The sequence below is a fragment of the Phaseolus vulgaris genome, chromosome 3 (genome assembly GCF_051622355.1).
Source record: "Phaseolus vulgaris cultivar YP4 chromosome 3, ASM5162235v1, whole genome shotgun sequence".
Classification (NCBI taxonomy): Eukaryota; Viridiplantae; Streptophyta; class Magnoliopsida; order Fabales; family Fabaceae; genus Phaseolus; species Phaseolus vulgaris.
In genome coordinates, this window is record NC_143500.1 from 51,063,282 (window position 1) to 51,086,028 (window position 22,747).

Sequence of the window (22,747 nt, forward strand, 5' to 3'; positions counted from 1 at the left end):
ATATTATTGTACTTTTCTTCATAGGGATTATTAGCCTGAATAAAAAAAATTATAATTAGTGTTTAATTTATTTGAAATAAATTAAAATATTTCTTTTCACGTGTAAAACACCTATGGTATGTAAGAAAACATGATTTTGTTGTGAAAAAATGAGTATATATAAGTGCATGTAGTATGAAGTTGGATGACACGACAGAAGCAAAAGAAGGGAAAAGTTGAAGAAGATAAGATTGAAGAATGGAGCTAACACAGGTACTGCGCATGAACGGTGGCGATGGAAACACCAGCTATGCAAACAACTCCTTTGTTCAGGTACCTACATTAACATCTCTTCATTTTACTCAATTCAAAAACAAAATTTATATCATACAGATGTTAAATCAAGATTTTAGGATAAAATATGTATTCCAAATTTCTTACATGAGATGAGGATTGGTTTGTACTGACAGCTCGTACTAGGATAGACTTTAAATGAGTATGATACTATACTAAAAAGTGGATTTTAAGTCTAACTCAATCCCATAAAACTGACTGATGAGATGATGTTTGCACTCAATTATATACAATGAAATGTCTTAATCTCTGGTCGATGTTGGATATCCAACATTTTTCTTTTAATTTCTTTAAAATTGAAACATATTTTTTCTAAAATTTAATATGTTTTTCATTTATTGTTAGCGATAATAATAATAATATATGAAACTTTCACATGACGGAGACATCTTACCAAAATTTCTTTTAATAAATCGTAATCTGTATCAACTTTTTCGTCTAGCGTTGTTATATATGTAAATTTTAGAAGCTCAAAAGACAAAAAATGATATGCAAAGTTTTTGGAAAAGGTATTTACAAGGAAAAAAATATTTTATCCTAAAGATCAACACCAATAAAAAAAATCATTTTTAATACCAGTCAATATTTAGGATATTTTGATTGAAATAGTGGGTAACTTATTTACAAGTACCCTCCAAAGAGTTCCAAGTTGTGATGGATTTTAACTACTATGTTATTAAATTTATTAATATTGTTAATTTATATCTTGTACAAAATATCTTTGTGTTTTAAACCTAAAGTAAAGTTCATATATTCGTAATCTGCTATTAAAATAAATTAGTTCTTTAATGAAAAAAAACATTACAAAAATATCATTTTAATATTACATTAATCCAGTATTTAAAAAATATGCTTGAGGTGTTAAAAAAATAGGAGATATAATTTCATTAAACAAATTGTTTGAGTATTTTTTTTTTCTAAAATTAATTGAAATACATGCATATGGTTTCAATCACGTATTGTAGTACAATGAAAGTACAACCAAAAATTGTGTCATTGATTTACACAGCAAAAGGCGATTAGTTTGTCAAAAGCCATAAGAGAGGAAGCCATAACTAGTTTTTATAGCAGCAGACTCCCGAGAAGCTTGGCAATTGCAGATTTAGGTTGCTCTTCAGGACCAAACACTTTCTTTGCTGTGTCCGAACTCATCAAGACCGTGGAGAAGTTATGTCGGAAGCTGAACCATAAATCTCCAGAATACAAGGTGTTTTTCAATGATCTCCCTGGGAATGACTTCAACAACATCTTCAAGTACCTTGACACCTTCAAACAGAAATTGTGTGATGAAATGGAAACTGGGATTGGTCCATGCTACTTCTCTGGGGTTCCAGGTTCTTTCTATGGCAGAGTTTTCCCAGATCAAAGTCTTCATTTTGTCCATTCCTCTTACAGCCTTCAATGGCTATCTAAGGTACATGCATATGCATATGTTAATCAAATTATAAGATAATAATATATGGAATGGAAGTAATAAGTGTGATTTATTAGGTTCCTGAGGGTATAGACAACAACAGGGGGAATATTTACATAGGAAGAGCAAGTCCATCAAATGTTGAGAGAGCTTACTACAACCAATTTCAAAGAGATTTCTCTTGTTTTATCAAGTCTCGTGCAGAGGAAATAGTTGAAGGAGGTCGTATGGTTCTCACAATTTTGGGAAGAAGAAACGAAGTTGAAGATCCAGCCAGCAAAGAGGGTGGCTACCTTATTTGGGAGCTTATGGCTATAGCTCTTAATGATATGTCTCTGCAAGTAAGAACTTGATGCTATGCTTTAAATTCAGTGCACATTCATGAATATGAATCCTTTTACTATAATTGGTGCAGGGAATAATAAAGGAAGAGGAATTGGATAGTTTTAACATTCCACAGTACACTCCATCACCATCTGAACTGAAATTGGAAGTTCTTAAAGAAGGATCATTTGCCATCGATCGTCTAGAGGTGTTCGGGGTGAATTGGAATCCTCTAGAAAGGTCTGAATCAGTTAGTGAGAGTGGATATAACCTGGCACAGTGCATGAGGTCTGTGGCAGAACCTATGCTGGTTAGCCACTTTGGTGAAGATATCATTGAAGAGGTTTTTAGTCGCTTCCACAAAATTCTGGCTCATCGTATGTCTGAGGAGAAAACTGAGTTCAGCAATATTACAGTAATGTTGACTAGGAAAGCATAAGCAAGAAGATTGCAACTAGGGTTTCTCAAATGCGTTATTGTAGCTGTTGTGATTTTTGGCTTGCTCCATTCTTACCTTTTTCTACCATCAAATAGCCAGATGTTGAGATCAAGAAAATAAACAACACTATAGGAGTGTTTTGTTTTTGCATTTGGCCTATACCTTTATCCTTTTACGTTAATAATTTATTGAGATTGTAATAATTGTGTTATGTTTCATTTTGATTGTTCAGTGTAGCCAAACAAAACTTTTTTGGTCTTGAAAATGATATTACTATGCTCCAAACCACAAACATCTCATCAGATAAAAAGGGAGCACAACTTGTCTAGCACTTTAAAAATGCATGGTCTATCTACATCCTCTCATTGTTTGACATATGAGGCATTTGTAGGAATCCTATGGTCACTTGTAATATATATAATAATTTTATAAACATTTTAAAACGTGACAAGCATTCATATATGTTTGCAACGTGAGGAATGACAACGTAAATCTCATTCTTATTCTGAATTAAAAATTTATCTTCATTACTTATATCTTACAACAACTAAGAATTTTTTTGTCACATTCTCCTTCTCACTAAAACATATTAATTAAATAATTTTTTTTATAAAAAATAAAGATCACAATAAATAAAGGAAACATAATATTAACAAATGAAAATGATACAATTTTCTTTTTTTCCAATATTAAATAAAAAAATTATAATTATATAAATATAAAAATAAGAGTAAATTAAATAACAATTGGATAAAAATCACATAATTAAATGTTTAAATATATGACGTAGTAATTTATGAAACTAAGGAAAAAAGTTAATATAAGTTTTTTTATGTTATATACTTCATAAATTAAAAGGTATTTTAGTAATTTAAGATAAAAATGAGTATGAGAATGTGAGAATGAATATTGGAAAAGTATAGAGATGGAGACTAGATAAATATGTTCATACTCATTTCCGTTCTTATGTCCAATTAAAAAAATCAATATTGATATTTTTCCTTAATATCGGAAGGAGTTCAAATCATACCTACTAATGGGAGGTAATTTTTAATCGTTTATCAAAGATTATGAGAGATTAAATATTTTTTTTTAAAAAAAGAAAAATTACTTTTTAATCTTGTATGAATTTAGAATACTTCCGCTTAGGACTGTATTTTCTGTTGAGGCTTCATGTTGCAATTTCCTTACTATTTGAATCAATGCACCTTATGGATGTTTAAGTTCTTATCCTTGTTTAATTGAAGCTTCCAATTGATTGGACTTGTTTTATATACATCAAGATTCAAGTAGACAGGCCTTTCACCTAACTGTATACTTAGCCTAACTCTTGAGCATATTGAATGTTCTAAGAGAGAAACTTCATTTTTGCCTGGTCATTTTCAACCCTAACCAAGGAACATGGAGTATTTATTAAGCTCAATACCATATTCATTTGTTTTAGATATAGGGATATGTATTCTGTTTTGGGAATGTAATCTCTTAACTTTCTTTCACGTAATTGTGTGATCTGTGAGGTGAATTGGGATAAACTTTCTGAAGTCACTTGTATTCCCTTTTTTTTTTTTTTTCATTTCAGATACTTTGTATATTCGTGTCTCCTTTTTGTTCACACATATTCCTTTCTTTTGTTTTATTTAGGGTGTTAGTGACATCACAACGACAGAGGTAGCAGACTAATGGCTCGTGACAGTTCTCGTTTTGAGCACTAGACATGGTGAACTTTGGAACAAAAGATACTATACTATTCAAGTTTCAGCACAGAAATATATATAACATTGAAGTTTCAGCACACAAATATATTTCTAAAAATCAAAATAATTAATTATAATAGTAATTAAATTAGAGACATTTTAGAAACTAAAAAAAATATTTTCTAAATTAATTTATATTATTTTCTATTATTGTTAAATAGTTTCTAAATTGGTATCTAATTAGCAATCAAAGTTTTTACTACCAAATTTAGCGATAATCTGTGCTGAGGGCAAAGCAGTAGTCTTCCAGAGGAAGACAAACACACTTTTTCCCTCAACAGGTCTCTTAAAAGAGCCTAGACAGAGATTTTACCGAGAAACCACTATCCTTACCAGCCTTCCAAACTCGACTATCTGCAGAATTCAAGATAGGGGTCTTTCCATGCACTTCTTGTAACAGCTGGACTTCCTTAGCATTACTCCTTTGTTCTTGCAAATTTCTCCAGGCTCCGTATTTAGATTCAAGAATTTCTTTCCACAGACCATCCTTCTCAGTCTCCAGACACCAAATCCACTTTCCTAGCAGTGCCGCATTTAAAAACCTTAAATTCAAAATTTCATGACCACAGCCTCTCTAGGCTCGCACACCTTTCTCAACGAGACCCACGCTACTTTCCTTCCTTCATCTCCCCATCCCCACAACAACCTTCTCTGTACCTTTTCAACCTCCTTTAACACAGCAACATGCAATTTGTACATGGATAAATAGATAAAGGAATTTCTATATTAGGAGCAGGTGCAGGGACAGGTATATCTGCCAAGTCAGAAGAAGCTGGAGGGGTTGATATAATAGTTTTGTACAACTTTGGGCGCTTCCGAATGGCTGTAAGAGGTTCATTAGCCTGATTATTACCTTTTGCAGATGTTAATGTTGTTGTTCTTGACATGGTCAATGAAGTTTTGCCGGTATGCCATTATTTGTTTACTTGTTCTAGAAGACTTCAAAAGTATTGTCCAAATGGTAACTTCTGTTGAAGTTTTTTTCACTCTAAATGCCTCATTTTGCAGATGCTTCTTTACTTGAGCATATACTAATTTCAAGATTCTTGTTTAATATAGGTGGTGATAAGTGAAACTAAACTATGAAACATCACCAAATATGATTGGTAGTCTTTAAGGAAGAAGATTTTTCTTTTCCAAAATAATGTAAAATAGAAACCAATTTTAGAGACAAAAAATAATTAGTTGTTATAGTGACTAAATTAGAGACCATTTGAAAGATTAATTTTATTTTAGAGAAAAAAAATACTTAGTTGTTGTAGTGACTAAATTAGAGATCATTTTAAAGATTTTTTGTTTGTTTCTAAATTAGTTTTTATTATTGTTAAATGATTTCTAAATTGGTATCTAATTAGTATTTTATGACTCGAATTACAGCATTCCAATGAGATTTCCGTAGGGTCTATATATATTGACTTACGATTCGAACCGAAAATACTATGTCAGGCCGAGTAACGAGGTATATTAGTCGTCCCACAAGTCATCCCACAAGTTGTTTGTATTTGACTGGATCCTTTAATAACTCTCCACATTTATTTTCTTCTTTCGGAAAACAATTAGTAAATTTGATGTACTTTAGGACTTGAATTGCGACATCCCAATGAGATTTCCGTGGAGCCTGTATATATCACGGAAGCCTCGTTGGCATGCCGTAATTCGAGTCCTAAAATACTAATTAGATACCAATTTAAAAACCATTTAACAATAATAAAAACTAATTTAGAAAAAAAAAATAGTCTTTAAAGTGATTTCTAATTTAGTCACTTTATCAACTAATTATTTTTTTGTCTCTAAAATTAGTTTCTATTTTATGATTTTCTTATAGTAAAATATATCAATATTTATTATACCAAATTGATTATTTATTTATAAGTTAATATACTATTATACTTCAAATGCCGAAGACAAATAATTAAAATAAAAAACCTACGTAAACAAAAACTATGACACACAGTGATAAAAAAATATCAATTAGTTTGGCATTGATCAAGCATATAGTCATAATCATATATACCTTAACTAAACAACATCTTGCAATGTCTTTTTTTAATTAATCTTAAAATCTTATAAATTGATTGATTCAGCTAAAAAAATAACCCTTTTCATTAAAAATATTTTTTAAAAGAATTATTATTATTCATATTTTTAGATTATTCTAAATCATTAATTGTTTCAGATATTTTATTATATTAAAATTTAAAATAACACTTGTGGATCTATGGTTGTTATTATTATTTTTATTAAACGAAAAGTAGTATTGTATAAAATAAATTCAAGAAAAATAATTTTTTTTATTCATATTCGCAAAGATAAATAATAAAATATATTTTTCACCACAAAACTATATTTCTTCCTCCCTCTCATGGATCATGGTGGTGATTAGTACATTATTTAAGTATATACACTTTACTACATTTAGGTTTCTTACTCACCAACAAATAAGTAGTTGAATTTTTGTGAATATGATTCATAACTTTCATGATTTTTCCTAAAACCATTGTTTTAGACTGAGACAAGATTTGTACTAGTATTTTTGGAAATATCAATTAATACCAATCAAAATATTGTTGGCATGACCTGTGTATGGTTGGATCTCCCTCGAGTTATTAACTATATATCTACGAAAAAACATAGTAACTTGGAAAGACCACATAACCTTATAATTAATTTTTTTTAAATTAAGAGAAGATAATTGAAAGTAAAATATACACTATAAGAAAATAATGAAATATAAACTAATTTTAGAGACCAAAATAATTAATTACTATATTGACTAAACTAGAGACTATTTTATAAACTAAAAATTATTAGTATTTAAAGTAGTTTCTATTATTAATAAAAAATTATAAAATAATTTCTAAATTAGTATCTAACTAGTAAGGTTTTAGTTACTAACTACTTATGTTCTAAATTAGTCTCTATTAGTCTTTTAGAAACTAATTTAGAATATAAAATATTAGTAGTTAAAACTTTAGTGGCTAAATTTAGATATCAATTTAGAAACTATTTTATAATATTTTATTAATAATAGAAATCACATTAGATACTAATAATTTTTTAGTCTCTAAATTAGTATCTAATTTAGTCAATATAGTAACTAATTATTTTTTTGTCTTTAAATTTGGTTACTATTTAATATTTTCGTGTAGTGATAATGAAAACAAAGTTTGTGAATAGTTTAATTGATATAATAATTTAAAAATAAAATGATATATTTATAAAAATAACCAAACAAACACAAGTTTAGAAATTTCAATCTTTAAGCCAATGTAAATCTTAATAAGGGAGAAAATGTAATGAATGAAAATAAGAAAAGAGTAAATGAGAACAAAAATGAAATTATAGCCATGACTACCTATGGGAAAACAGTTATATACAACTGGCATTTATAAAGAAAGAGAAAAAGAGAGAAAGGAACAAAATTGTGTTTGTTGAAATATGTAGCACAAATAAAGAACAAAATTGTCAAAATTGTGTTTGTTGAAATATGTAGCACAGACAAATAACAAAATTGTGTTTGTTGAAATATGTAGCACTGACACAGATACTGATACGACATGGACATGGATATTTATATAACACACGGATACGAAGATACGTAAAATCTGTAAAATGTAGGACACGGAGACACAAATTTATATATTATATAATTATGAATTATATAAATTGACAATAAAAATTTATGTGCATAATATGTTTCAGATTATTTTTTGAAGTAGAAAGATGTTTTTTCATGACTGATTCACAAGAATTTGTTTCTTATTTTTATAATCATAATAAAAATTTATACAATAAAGTTTGAATTTTTAAAAAATTAATGTGTTTTTTATTTTTAAAATTGTGTTAGAACCGTACTACAATTGTCAGAAATCTAACAAATATTTTTTGAATTAAACACTTCACGGATACGTGTCCTACCGGTGTCAGATACGAGTGTCGGTGTCAGATACGAGTATCGAACACCGACACGCCATTTAAAAGGAGTGTCCGAGTATGAAAACACTTTGCTACTAATTATCACTTTATTGCAATTCCAACTTTCTTTCTTTTATATTCTTTTCATTGAAACACTTCCTTTTTCATTTACCATATGTTTCACTCTAATTTACTCCATTTAAAGAACCTTACTTCCCACTTTAATTATTTTCTTCTCTAAATTTTTTTCATTCTCTCGCCTTTTTTTATCCGACATCCAAGACTTTTAACGGAAACAATATGATAACCACCAAAATTCTAAATTTTTTAAAAATTTTATTGTTTATTTTTATTAATAATATTATTAAATACTTTTATTATATAGTAAAAAGGTATGTTTTTTTTTTCTTTTCTTACCACTATCATCCAAGCCAATAGTTACACCTATAAAGACGGTTGAAAGGGTCTACATCAAAGTACCCTATGTTTATAACACTTACAACTCAAGTATGTACAAGTGAGCATCTAAAGCATGTACAAGTGAGCATCTAGAGAGAGTGTCTACTATATACGGAGTATCTAATGTTTACTCAATGCATCAATTACATTTTTATAAATTTTAATTATTGTATTGTATCGTATTTTTTTTTCTTCTTCTTATTATTATTTATTTACGAATTGTGTGTTTGGTTTGTTTGGAAATTGAAATGTTTACATCATCGTTAAATGATAATTTGTTGAATTATCAATTGAGTGAAATGTGTTCACTCTCTTTTAATGAATGATGTTTGTTCCAATATTTTCACTTAGAAAATAATAAATTCATTTTTAAATATTTTGCATCAATTACCCTTAATTATTTTATTGTATCATGTTTTTTAATTATTATGATTTTACTCATTTACGAAAATTGTGTTGTTGGTTTTATTAGAAACACACCAATTTCTTATAATGTTAAATGATAATTTGTTAAGTTACCAAAATGTCATATATTTTCACTCTCTTTCCATTATTGAGGAGGTATATTATAATATTTGAATTGAAAAAAAAAATAGTAAATTCATTTTTAAATATTTTTGCATTTTTTATATTTTTATAATATTTAATTATTTTATGTATATTATTTTATAATTATTATTACTCATTTACAAATTACATGTTTGTCTCATTGGAAACTAAAATGTTTAGTACAATATTAAATGATAAATACTGAGTCACCAAAATGTGTACTCATTTCACTCTCTTTCAATTATTGAGATATGTTCCAATATTTTAATTTAAAAAACAATAATTTTATTTTTAAATATTTTTAAATATTTAATTATTTTAGTGCATCATATTTTTTAATTATTATTATTATAAATAGAAAAGTGATAAATAAGGTAATATGCTATAAATCTGGTAACACGATATTTCAAGTAATTATATTTTAGTAAAGATATGTATTAAGTACAACTCATAAGCAAAATAACACATTATGAGCACTATAAATAAGCATTGTCACACAAAAATAAGGTATGCTTTTATTAATATATAATTCACTCTTATATAAAAGTATTTACTTTATCGTTGGAGAACTTTTACCGTTTAACTTCCGACCGAGTATTAGAGAGCGAGTACAAGAAAGGGAAAGAGAAGTGATCCAGGTACAAGAGACAATGGTTCAAACCAGGGAAGATTAGACAATCTTAGAATCAATTTTTAAAAAAATTTAAATTATAAGAGAAAGATAATTGAAAGTAAAATACAATAATGAAGAAAAAATTTGTGAGTGATTTAATTAATATAATAATTTTAAAAAATATATATATTTATAAAAATAACCAAACAAACATAACCTTAGAAATTTCAACCTTAAAGATAAAGATAAGGTTAATTAATAGAACAAAAATGAAATTATAGCACATTATGACTAAAAAGGGAAAACAGTTATATACCGCTGACATTTATGAAGAAAGAGAACGAGAAAGGAACAAAATTGTGTTTGTTGAAAAAGTACGCTACTAATTATCATTTTACTACAATTCTAACCTTCTTTTCTTGTTTCACTCTAATTTACTCCATTTAATGAACCTTATTTCCCACTTTAATTATTTTCTTCTCTGTATTTTTTTCATTCCCTCACCATTTTTTATCCAAGCATCCAAACAAAGGGCTAAGGTCGTTATCAACTTCACTATGTTTCGTATGTTTCGTGACTTTAATGAATAGCCTAATGGTAGTTAATATATATAGTTTGGCAACCAGAAGTTCTCAGTAATAAAGGACCAACATTGTACCAAATATCAATCACTTAAAGTCATGATAGGCACAACACATGATATTTTATGTGATGAAATGTTAATGACAGAGTTTGCACATCTATATATACAGGTATGGTATGAACTTGATCAGAAGCATAGAAGCACTTAGTTAAGGAGAATATCCCAAATCGAGATAAAGAGAGATATAAAAGAAAACAATGGAAGTAGCTCAGGTACTGTGCATGAACGGTGGCGTTGGAGACGCTAGCTATGCAAACAACTCTCTTGTTCAGGTATAGTGTTAGATGTTCACAACACTCTCAGCTTGTGATCATGCTTGCTGTCTGTGTTCATTTCACCCATTAAAAACAAAGTTATAAATAGAATTTTGATTTGAAGAGCAATGTTATATACAATATACGCAATATTATTGTTTATGTTTTCTCTCTCATTAGCAATAAGTTCAGTTATCACTTAAAAAGAATTTCACAGTACAATCATTGGTTGTTTTGTTATGCAGCTAAAGGGGATTTGTTTGACAAAGTCAATAAGAGAGGAAGCCATAACTAGCCTCTATTGCAGTGCACTCCCCAGAAGTTTGGCAGTTGCAGATTTGGGTTGCTCTTCTGGACCAAATACTTTGTTTGTTGTGTCTGAACTCATCGAGACTGTGGAGAAGCTTTGCCAACAGCTGAACCATAAATCTCCAGAATACAAGGTTTTTCTAAATGATCTCTCTGGGAATGACTTCAACAACATCTTTAAGTCCATTGACAGCTTTAAAGAGAAATTGCAAAATGAAATGGAAAGTGGTCCATGCTACTTCTCTGGGGTTCCCGGATCTTTCTATGGCAGGGTTTTCCCAAGTCAAAGTTTGCATTTTGTCCACTCCTCTTACAGCCTTCATTGGCTGTCTAAGGTACATGCATATGCAAAATGGAGCATTTTTGTTAGTTGTACTCACATTTGTATTTTGTAGGAGTTGGTAATATAATATATGAAGTATAGCTAATAATTATGTATTGGTGATTATATTAGGTTCCTGAGGGTGTAGACAACAAGGGAAATATCTATATAGGTAGAACAAGCCCAACAAATGTTGTGAGAGCTTACTATGACCAATTTCAAAGAGATTTCTGTCTTTTTCTCAAGTGTCGAGCAGAGGAATTAGTTGAAGGAGGTCGTATGGTTCTGACATTTTTGGGGAGAAGCAACGAGGATCCATGTAGCAAGAATAATCTTTGCTACATTTGGGAGCTTATGGCTTCGGCTCTTAATGATATGGTTTCTCAGGTAATGAATCCACTTTCTGAGGAGGTGAAAACATGACTCAACCATACATGACAATCTGATTTTTTAACATTAATAAGGGCTTCTTTTCTTTAGTATTCTCTTTCCTAAGTTTCTTATATAAAAATTGTATTGTTTAATATTAATTTCCTAAGTTGTCTGTTGAAACATGTATATAAATCTGGCAAGATGCATGTATATAAATGTTTTCACTGTTTTGCTGCAGGGAATGATAAAGGAAGAGCAAGTAGACAGTTTTAACATCCCACAGTACACTCCATCACCATCTGAAGTGGAATTGGAAGTTCTTAATGAAGGATCCTTTTCTATCAATCGTCTAGAAGTGTCTGAAATGAACCGGGACACTCTTGACTTTGAACCTGAAAGGTTTGAATCAATTGGTGATGATGTGGCGCAGTGGATGAGGGCTTTGGCAGAACCTATGCTGGTTAGTCACTTTGGTGAAGACATCATTGAAGAGGTTTTCACCCGCTACAAACAAATCTTGGCTCATCGTTTGTCCAAGGAGAAAACTCAGTTAATCAGTGTCACTTTATTATTGACTAGAAAGACATGAACAAGAACTTTGCACCTGAGGAGAAAACTGAGTTCATAAATTTAAAGAATAAGCAAGAAGTTTCACTACAGAAAAAATAATTAGTTGTTATAGTGAATAAATTAGAGATATTTTAGACAAAAAATAATAATTGATTTCTAAATTAATTTATATTAGTGATAAGTAGTTTTTAAATTAAGATCTAATTAGCTACCAAAGTTTTTACTACCAAATTTAGAATCTAAATAATTGGTAGTTAAAACCTTGGTAACTAATTAGATACTAATTTAGAAATGGTTTATAAATAATATAAACTAATTTAGAAACCAATAATTTTTTTAATCTCTAAAATGATTTATAATTTAGTTATTATAACAACTAATTATTTTGTGTGTCTCTGATTGGTTTCTATTTAATGATTGTTGTAGTGTTTGTATCTGTATGTGTGTTTTGCTGGATATAACTAGCAAAAATATTAAGTTGGAATAGAATAAAATTATTGTGTTTGTTAAGAATAAAATTTTTTAGTTTATTTTCTTCTTAGTAATTCTTTTGTTTTGCCTCCGCATGGAAGGCTAAACCTTTTTTGTTGATTCCTTTGTAATTTTCCATTGAGTTTTGAGGTTTTGTTTAATAAAAGTTTCGATTTTTAATTCTCTACAGCAGTTGTTTTTATTGTTTAATCTCCTGGAAAACTTTGGTTTCTTAGTTAGTTCGCATTGTTCTAATTAATTTCTTGGACGCATGATTCAAGGGAGAGGAGGTAAGCATTCCCATGGAGTATACGCATGGAACAAAAGTGGGTATTGATTAAACTAGTAGACCCATGTTTTACTAGTGAGTTTTAGTTGAATTAAATTGGCGCATGTTCAATCTGGTTAACTCTATTGGAGGATTGAGAAAAAATTAATCTTTAGAGAAAATGGTGGAAGAACTTGGGATCAACCGCTTTTTATTTGCTATTTTAATCTCTTTTATATTTTCTGCACAACTATCTCAAACCCCATTTTTATCTTTATTGTTATTGCTAATTTTTATTGTTTGCAAATAAATTCTAAACCTGATTAACTGAATCACTATTTGATTCGTTGCGAGACGACTTGGGGTCATCTGGCTACAATTATACTATCATCTCTCTAGTGTTAGACAAGTCTACACTAAAATCATATTAATTTGACAGCAAAACGACAACTATCAATATATATCACATTTTGTTGAGTAAATGGTAGAAACTTTTCAACATCATTCTCATACTCCTCACTTATTTATTTGACTTGAATTCATTCAATTTGGATCCATTATATTAGTAAGAGAAGAACTTAGTTTGGAAATGAATATCTCATTTTATTATTTCTTTTGAAAAAAAAGGTGTGACTATATCCTTTTAGAAAGACTCATTTCTTTATATTTGATTAGAATGTAAATTTTAATTAAAAAAATCTTATAATTAGCAAAATTTCACTAATAATACCAAATGAAAGTAATGACATAAAATAAACCATAATAAAGCATAATAAAGTATATGCTTGGATATCAGTACAAAATATAATCAATTCAAATTTCATAAAATATATGAAATATTGATTAAAAATACTAATTAACTATAAAAGGTTATTAAACGGCTGAAATATAGTTTTCAAATATCTCTTTGCAATTAGATTATGAATTTGGTTATGCAACCTCCACTATAAGAAAATTATTAAATAGAAACTAATTTGGAAGATAAAAAATAATTAGTTACTTCATTAACTAAATTATATATTATTTTAAAAACTAAAAACTTATTAGTATTTAAATTAATTTCTATTATTATAAATAATTTCTAAATTGATATCTAATTAGCTACCAAGTTTATAATCTAAATAATTGGTAGCCTAGTTTATAATCTAAATAATTGGTAGCCAAATTTATAATCTAAATAATTTGTAGCTAAAACTTAGGTAGCTAATTAGATATAAATTTAAAAACTATTTATCAATAATAGAAACTAATTTAGATACCAATAATTTTTTAGTCTCTAAAATAATATATAATTTAGTTAATATAGCAACTAATTTTTTTTTCTAAAATTATTTTTTTTTTAATGTTTTTCTAGTGATCAAAATTTTAACAAAAAAATATGTTTACTTTATTGCGATTTTGTAGGAGTTATTTGATGAATAATGTGTTATCATAGGCTATAAATCATGTTGTAGTTGAAACTTGTAACAATAGAAGTAAAATAAAATATTCTAGGTTGTCAATCTTATTGGCTTAATATGTGTACAGGTAATACATATTCATGTATGGCTGATTTAAAAAATTTAAAAACTTTTATCTTTGCTATATGTTAAATAAAATAGGAAAGATTATTCAAGTCAGAGGTCTCCTCTTTCTTTTGGATGACTAGTTTTTTTCTCTTTTAAAATAATAGTTTTAAAGTTCAAATGTTGAAATTTTAAAATATCATTAAAAGTAAAATCGAAGCACAAAATGTGTATATCGTATTATATATATATATATATATATATAATATTGCTTTATCTTTTAAAATATAATTTGCAGAAATTAATCCTAAAATAATGTATTAGTCTATGTACTTAGCCTAACTCTTGAGCATATTGAATGTTCTAGGAGAAAAACTTCACTTTTGCCTGGTCATTTTCAACCCTAAACAAGGAACATGGAGTATTTATTAAACTCAATACCATATTCATTTTATTTTAGATATATGGATATGTCTTCTGTTTTGGGAATGTGAACTCTTAACTTTCTTTCACATAATTGTGTGATCTGTCAGATGAATTGGGATAAACTTTCTGAAGTCACTTGTATTCCCTTTTTTTTCAGATACTTCTTTGTGTATTCGTGTCTCTTTTTCTGTTCACACATATTCCTTTCTTTTGTTTTGTATAGGGTGTTATTGACATCACAACGACAGAGGTAGCAGACTACATAGTTGGAGGTGTAATGGCTTGTGACAGTTCTCGTTTTGATGCCATCATAGAGAATAAAGTCCCGTTAGTCTTGAGTGTGGGAGCACTAGACATGGTGAACTTTGGAGCAAAAGATACTATACCATTCAAGTTTCAGCACAGAAATATATATGAACACAACAAACAGGTGACTGCTCTTTATTACTTCGTTCTGTTTTGGTCTTTGCTTGAAAACTAGTCATATTTGCTTGTGATCCTCCAGAGGATTTTGTACGTCATTTTCTCCTTGAACTTGATGTTTATTTCCTGCAATCCTATGACTACTGTCAAAACTGGACTATTCACTATACACTTTATCATTCCCTGGAACTGAAGATGTTTACCATGTGTTAAAATGGCTGAAGACATTATTTTATGCTAATATAAGAAATCAATTATTTCTGTTTGCAGGTTTCACTCATGCGAACAACAGTAGACGAGAACAGAAAATTTGCTGATTTTATAGCAAATAAACTGCAGAATTCATCATCTAAGATTTGTGTGTGCCTTCCAGAAAAGGGTGTATCTGCTTTAGACGCATCTGGGAAGCCTTTCTATGATCCAGAGGCAACGGGCACTCTTCTTCATGAATTACAAAACCTTATTCCGACTAATGGTGATAGACAGGTATTATGGTTGCTCAATAGTATTATTTATCATAATTATCAGCTTCAAGTTTTCTAAATTTCATTTTATTTATTGCTGAGTATTTTGAAAAGTTAAAAGAGTTGTGTACAGGTAAAGGTCTATCCTCGTCACATTAATGACCTTGAATTTGCAAATGCATTGGTTGAATTTGCAAATGCGTAAGCTTTGGACCATCGTCTATCCACCTAGTGAATTCCCGGAAGCTAGAACAGGTTCTCATTTAATTTTAATTTGCATTATGTTAATCAGTGTTTTGCAAAAAATAATTAGTTTGTTTTTTCAATTTTCCTCTTATTTGTGTGTTTTAACACTTAATTTGTGTTGTCCTGAAAGATATTTATTAAAAGCCAATTGTATATTTTTGTGTTGAACAGCTGTTTAATTTTACTTAAGTAAGGTGCTCTCCAGAATTGCTTTTGGTGGAAAATATATTCATTATGTCAACTACGGAAATAATGTTTTCATTTCTGCTTGCAGAAACCTTGGAGAAAACACAGTTCATATTACAGCAACTGAAACATCAAATAGATAAAGGAATTTCTATAATAGGAGTGCAGGGAAACTTGTTGATCTATGGTTGTTATTATTATTTTTATTAAACGAAAAGTAGTATTGTATAAAATAAATTCAAGAAAAATAATTTTTTTATTCATATTCGCAAAGGAAGATAAATAATAAAATATATTTTTCACCACAAAACTATATTTCTTCCTCCCTCTCATGGATCATGGTGGTGATTAGTACATTATTTAAGTATATGCACTTTACTACATTTAGGTTTCTTACTCACCAACAAATAAGTAGTTGAATTTTTGTGAATATGATTCATAACTTTCATGATTTTTCCTAAAACCATTGTTTTAGACTGAGACAAGATTTGTACTAGTATTTTTGGAAATATCAATTAATACCAATTAAAATATTGTTGGCATGACCCGTGTATGGTTGGATCTCCCTTAAGTTATATTAAATATATATCTATGAAAAACATAGTAACTTGGAAAGACCACATAACCTTATAATTAAATTTTTTTAAATAAGAGAAAGATAATTGAAAGTAAAATAAATAATGAAATATAAATTAATTTTAGAGACTAAAATAATTAATTACTATATTGACTAAACTAGAGACTATTTTATAAACTAAAAATTATTAGTATCTAAAGTAGTTTCTGTTATTAATAAAAATTTATAAAATAATTTATAAATTCGTATTCAACTAGTAAGGTTTTAGTTACTAACTACTTATATTCTAAATTAGTCTCTATAGGTTCTATTAGTCTTTTAGAGACTAATTTAGAATATAAAATATTAGTAGTTAAAACTTTAGTGACTAAATTTAGATATCAATTTAAAAACTGTTTTATAATATTTTATTAATAATAGAAATCACATTAGATACTAATAATTTTTTTGTCTCTAAATTAATATCTAATTTAGTCAATACAGTGACTAATTATTTGTTGTCTCTAAATTTAGTTACTATTTAATATTTTCTTGTAGTGATAATGAAAAAAAGTTTGTGAATAGTTTAATTGATATAATAATTTAAAAATAAAATGATATATTTATAAAAATAACTAAACAAACACAAGTTTAGAAATTTCAATCTTTAAGCCAATGTAAATCTTAATAGGGGAGAAAATGTAATGAATGAAAATAAGAAAAGAGTAAATGAGAACAAAAATGAAATTATAGCCATGACTACCCATTATGAGGAAAACAGTTATATACAACTGGCATTTATAAAGAAAGAGAAAAAGAGAGAAAGGAACAAAATTGTGTTTGTTGAAATATGTAGCACAAATACTTACACAGATAGATACTTATACGGACATGGACACGAAGATACGTAAAATCTCTAAAATGTAAGATACGGGGACACGAATCTATATATTATATAATTATGAATTATATAAATTGACAATAAAAATTTACGTGCACAAGTATGTTTCAGATTACTTTTTCGGAGCAGAAAGATGTTTTTCATGACTGATTCACAATTATTTGTTTCTTATTTTTATAATCATAATAACAATTTATACAATAAAGTTTTAATCCCTCACGCCGAGACTGCCAACTCGTGCGTGGGACTATATATTATGGGTGGTCCGATAGCGGCCCGATAACGGGTGGCACGATAAGCCCAACACAAACACTCGCTAGGATAGGCTCAAAATGGCTCTGATACCATATTACGAAGTGGACTTTAAGCCTAACTCAACCCCATAAAACCGGCTCAATGGGGTGAGGTTTGCACCCATTTATATATTATGAAATGTCCTTATATCTAGTCGATGTGGGATCTCCAACACACCCCCCTCACGCCGAGAGTGATAGATAGAAGCTCGTGCGTGAGACTATATATTATGGGTGGTCCGATAGTGGCCCGATAGCGGGTGGCACGATAGGCCCAACACAAACACTCGCTAGGATAGGCTCGAAATGGCTCTGATACCATATTAAGAAGTGGACTTTAAGTCTAACTCAACCCCATAAAACCGGCTCATGAAGGTTGAGGTTTGCACCCACTTATATACAATGAAAGGCTCTAATCTCTAGTCGATGAGGTGTGTTGGAGATCCCACATCGACTAGAGATTAGAGCCTTTCATTGTATATAAGTGGGTGCAAACCTCAATCTCATGAGCCGGTTTTATGGGGTTGAGTTAGGCTTAAAGTCTACTTTCGTAATATGGTATCAGAGCCATTTTGAGCCTATCCTAGCGAGTATTTGTTGGGCTTATCGGGCCACCTGCTATCGGGCCGCTATCGGACCACCCATAATATATAGTCCCACGCACGAGTTGGCAGTCTCGGCGTGAGGGGGTGTGTTGGAGATCCCACATCGACTAGAGATTAGAGTCTTTCATTGTATATAAGTGGGTGCAAACCTCAACCTTATGAGCCGGTTTTATGGGGTTGAGTTAGGCTTAAAGTCCACTTCGTAATACAATTGTCATAAATCTGGAGTGTCTGATCTTCGTATTGAAACACTTTTGCTACTAATTATCACTTTATTACAATTCCAACTTTCTTTTCTTTTATATTATTTTCATTGAAACACTTCATTTTACATTTCCCATAAAAAAATTCTTGTTTCACTCTAATTTACTCCATTTAAAGAACCTTACTTCCCACTTTAATTATTTTATTCTCTAAATTTTTTTCATTCCCTCACCTTTTTTTATCCGACATCCAAACAAAGACTTTTAACGGAAACAATATGATAACCACCAAAATTCTAAATTTTTTAAATTTTTTATTGTTTATTAATAATATTATTAAATACTTTTATTATATAGTAAAAAAGTGTGTCTTTTTTTCTTTTCTTACAACTATCATCCAAGCCTATAGTTACACCTATAAAGACGGTTGAAAGGGTCTACATCAAAGTATGTTATAAACCTTATGTTGATAACACTTACAACTCAAGCAAGCATGTACAAGTGAGCATCTAGAGAGAGTGTATGCTATATACGAAACATCTAATGTTTACTCAATTTAAATTATTGAGATCTATTTCAATATTTAAATTTAAAAAATAATAAATTATTTTTAAATATTTTGCATAATTTACCTTTTTATAAATTTTAATTATTGTATTGTATCGTATTTTTTATTCTTCTTATTTTTATTTTTATTATTATTATTCATTTACTAATTGTGTGTTTGGTTTACACTAGTGCAAAAAGATTAAAAGAATACTCCTTATTAAGTGCGGGTTTGCGATTAAACGCATTCGTAAAAAACGCGCTGGCATTTTTGAAATTAATTTGATTTACAAATGCGGTTCTAGAGTAAAACCGCATTTGTAAATCAATGTGCACTGATTTACAAATGCAGTTTTTCATATGACCGCATTTGTAAATCATTGGCATTGATTTACAAATGCGGTTTTACTCTAGAACCGCATTTGTAAAATCTTTTTACCCTAAAATTTGAAGCGCGCCACTCAGTTTCAGACTTTCACTTTCTTCTCCGCTCTTCGTTTCCACTGTTCTTGCGCTCGCGTCCTCTCTGCATTTTCACCATTGTAAGTTTCGTTCATTCATTCATTCATTTTCGTTCCTTACTTCGTTGGCATTGGCATTTTCGTTCCTTACTTCGTTGGCGCATTTGCATTTTAGGTTACTGTTCCATTGATCTTCGCTGGTCTGTCCCTGCTCCGCCACCGCCACCGCTTCCGTCGCCGCCTTTGTCGCGTGCCTCTGCCACTCCGATCACCATCAAGTTGCTTCACGAAAAGGTTGGTGTTGTATTTAAAAAATTTTGAATTTTTATTTAATATTTTGAATTTATATTTTTGTGTATTATAATTTATATATTATTATATATAAATTTGTATTATATAATTTGTACTTTCTTAAATTTATATTATATATTTAGTTAGTTGTTAATTACATTTTAATAAAAGTTTTATGTTATGTTAGTTGTTACTTTTAGAATAGAATTGTCGTGTTTGGATTGAGTCCGGGGCGTTCGACCCTCGGCAAATGTGTGAGATAGAATACTAATTATTAGAAAATCCTTACTATTCCAAAATATATAATGGATCGAGGTTGAATTAATGTTGTTCGTATAAGTGATGAGTACGAAAGGGGAGTAGAGGAATTTATACAATTTGTGCAGTGTAACGCGATTATTAGTGGTCATGATGGAGCAAAGATCAGGTGTCTGTGCGTTAACTGTTTGAATGGAAGGATACTGGATGTGAATATCATGAGGGAACACCTGCTATGTGATGGGTTTCTTCGATCTTATACAACTTGGACATGGCATGGTGAATTATTAAATTTACCACGTGTTTCCGTAACTGAAGAATATGTGGGTTCTACCATGGATGAAACAGTACACAATGATGGAGATGATGATCGATTGGAGGACATGATTCGTGATGTGGGAGCTGAGATATGGAAGTATGTCAAGAGATGCAGAGACTCCTTTGTATCCTGGATCAACTAACTTCACACGGTTGTTGGTGGTGTTAAGATTGATGAATTTGAAGGCAATAAACGGATGGACTAATAAAAGCTTCACGGAATTGCTCCAGCTGTTGAAGGATATGCTTCCAAAGGGAAATACTCTACCTAATCGTAATTACGAGGCCAAAAAGATTCTTTGTCCAATGGGTATGGAGTACAAAAAGATACATGCATGTCCTAATGATTGTATATTATACCGGAAAGATTTTGAATTGTTGAAAAGTTGTCCGAGGTGTGGGTTATCACGTTAAAAGTTGAAACAAAAAGATGATGATTCTATTGATGAGATGGAAAAGCATGGACCCCCAATGAAGGTTATGTGGTATCTTCCCATCATTCCAAGGATGAAGCGTTTGTTTGCAAACTCAGACGATGCTAAGAATCTTAGATGGCATGCAGATGAGAGGAAATGCTATGACATGTACTGACATCCAGCTGATTCTATTCAATGGAAGAAATTTGATGATGACTTTCCAGAGTTTGGTAAAGAATCAAGAAATATCCGACTTGGTTTAGCTACAGAAGGAATGAATCCGTTTGGTAATATGAGTACAAATCACAGTTCATGGCCTGTATTACTAGTTATTTACAACTTACCTCCTGGATTGTGCATGAAACGAAAATACATGATGTTGTCTATGATGATATCCGGTCCGAAACAGCCAGGGAATGATATTGATGTTTATCTAAGTCCCCTAATTGAAGATTTGAAGTTAATGTGGGACTAGGGTGTTGAAGTATTTGACGGATTTGCTAATGAAACTTTCAAGCTTCATGCCATGTTATTTTGCACCATCAATGACTTTCCGGCATATGGTAACTTATCAGGTTATAGTGTTAAGGGTCACAAAGCGTGTCCAATATGCGAAAAAGACACTGCTTCTCAACAATTGAAACATGGAAGGAAAACAGTATATCTTCAACATCGGAGGTTTCTTAGAAGTCATCATCCTTACCGGAGGTTGAAAAAGAGTTTCTATCGCAACAAGTTTGTGCTGAGCCGATTGAACCCCTTGTTAGTCCCACTCCCAAGAGCACAAAGGGGAGTTGTGCGGCTCCTCCAACATCAGGGGATGATATCAATGGGCAAACAGAGGATTGTGAGCTACTGGTAGTGGGCGGCAAACTTCCTCGGGTGGTGGCCCTTGGAAAAGTCTATCAAAACGCCACCACCTTACATAATGTTCCTCTCTCCCCTGATGTGGCGAAGGTAACAGTTGAAAAAGTACGATTTCCTGATGCTCATGTTCCACTACCTTCAAATGAGGTAACCACTGTGGCCGATGCATTTCAGACATTCGTTGCCTAGCCCTGAGAGCTCATTCGATCTATGCCCAAATCTCATGTAATAATTTCATTTCATTATATTATTTTTTATTTATATTTATATATTACATATAATTTAATACAAATGTTGTTTATCTTGTAGAAACCTTTTCGGCCACCAAGTCCGGAAAAGAAGCGTGAGGTTCCAGTTGACGATCCTCTAGCTTCCTTACGTCTCATTGCTAGTCAAATTGGCAATGAACCTTTTCCAGTTCCGTGGGATGATACATTTTTTCAAATAAACACTGAACTGCCACTAATGATTTACAACACAGATTTATCAGAATTTATATCTGGGAAACAGGAGCTCAATATAAGTATAATTCAATTTTTTATGATGTAAGTATCTTTACCTATTATTCAATTTACTTTATGTTAAATTATTATTGATTATGCTTTAACTAAAAACTTGTAGGTTTTTGCATAGAGTCTGTATCACTGAGGGGAAGGAAAATATGTATGGATTCTTAGATCCTGCATATACTAATCCCGTTGGACCAAACTCATCTGAGACTCAAGCATACATCACTAACACCCTGGAAAAAGAGGGAAAACAAATTTATTTAT

The 22,747-nt window shown here is 30.2% G+C and overlaps 3 protein-coding genes across 6 annotated transcripts; all 3 read left to right on the forward strand.

Annotated features, from left to right (window-relative positions):
* The first annotated feature begins 179 nt into the window (after positions 1-179).
* Positions 180-2,728, forward strand: LOC137808409 (S-adenosyl-methionine 4-1-methyl-2-pyrrolidinyl-3-oxobutanic acid methyltransferase). Its single transcript, XM_068609500.2, has 4 exons — positions 180-312; positions 1,343-1,747; positions 1,825-2,088; positions 2,163-2,728. Exons 1-4 carry the CDS (start codon positions 238-240, stop codon positions 2,508-2,510), a joined length of 1,092 nt encoding a protein of 363 aa, XP_068465601.1. The 5' UTR covers positions 180-237; the 3' UTR covers positions 2,511-2,728.
* Positions 2,729-10,558: 7,830 nt separating this feature from the next.
* On the forward strand, positions 10,559-12,929 carry LOC137808410 (S-adenosyl-methionine 4-1-methyl-2-pyrrolidinyl-3-oxobutanic acid methyltransferase). The gene is made up of 4 exons (XM_068609501.2): positions 10,559-10,715; positions 10,943-11,341; positions 11,461-11,715; positions 11,939-12,929. The coding sequence occupies exons 1-4, from the start codon at positions 10,641-10,643 to the stop codon at positions 12,287-12,289; spliced, it is 1,080 nt and encodes a 359-aa protein (XP_068465602.1). The 5' UTR covers positions 10,559-10,640; the 3' UTR covers positions 12,290-12,929.
* A 2,074-nt stretch (positions 12,930-15,003) lies between these two features.
* Positions 15,004-16,472, forward strand: LOC137805976 (toMV susceptible protein tm-1(GCR26)). 4 transcript variants are annotated; one of them, XR_016519570.1, is made up of 4 exons: positions 15,004-15,370; positions 15,634-15,849; positions 15,961-16,082; positions 16,348-16,466. XR_016519570.1 is itself a non-coding variant. In XM_090300454.1 (3 exons), the coding sequence occupies exons 1-3, from the start codon at positions 15,218-15,220 to the stop codon at positions 16,030-16,032; spliced, it is 441 nt and encodes a 146-aa protein (XP_090156580.1). In that variant the 5' UTR covers positions 15,004-15,217; the 3' UTR covers positions 16,033-16,101. The 4 variants fall into 4 exon arrangements, 2 of the variants coding, with proteins under 2 accessions (XP_090156580.1, XP_090156579.1); XR_016519569.1 differs by having other exon boundaries at positions 15,127-15,370; positions 15,949-16,082; positions 16,348-16,472; XM_090300454.1 differs by lacking the exon at positions 16,348-16,466 and having other exon boundaries at positions 15,961-16,101.
* The last annotated feature ends 6,275 nt before the right edge of the window (positions 16,473-22,747 follow it).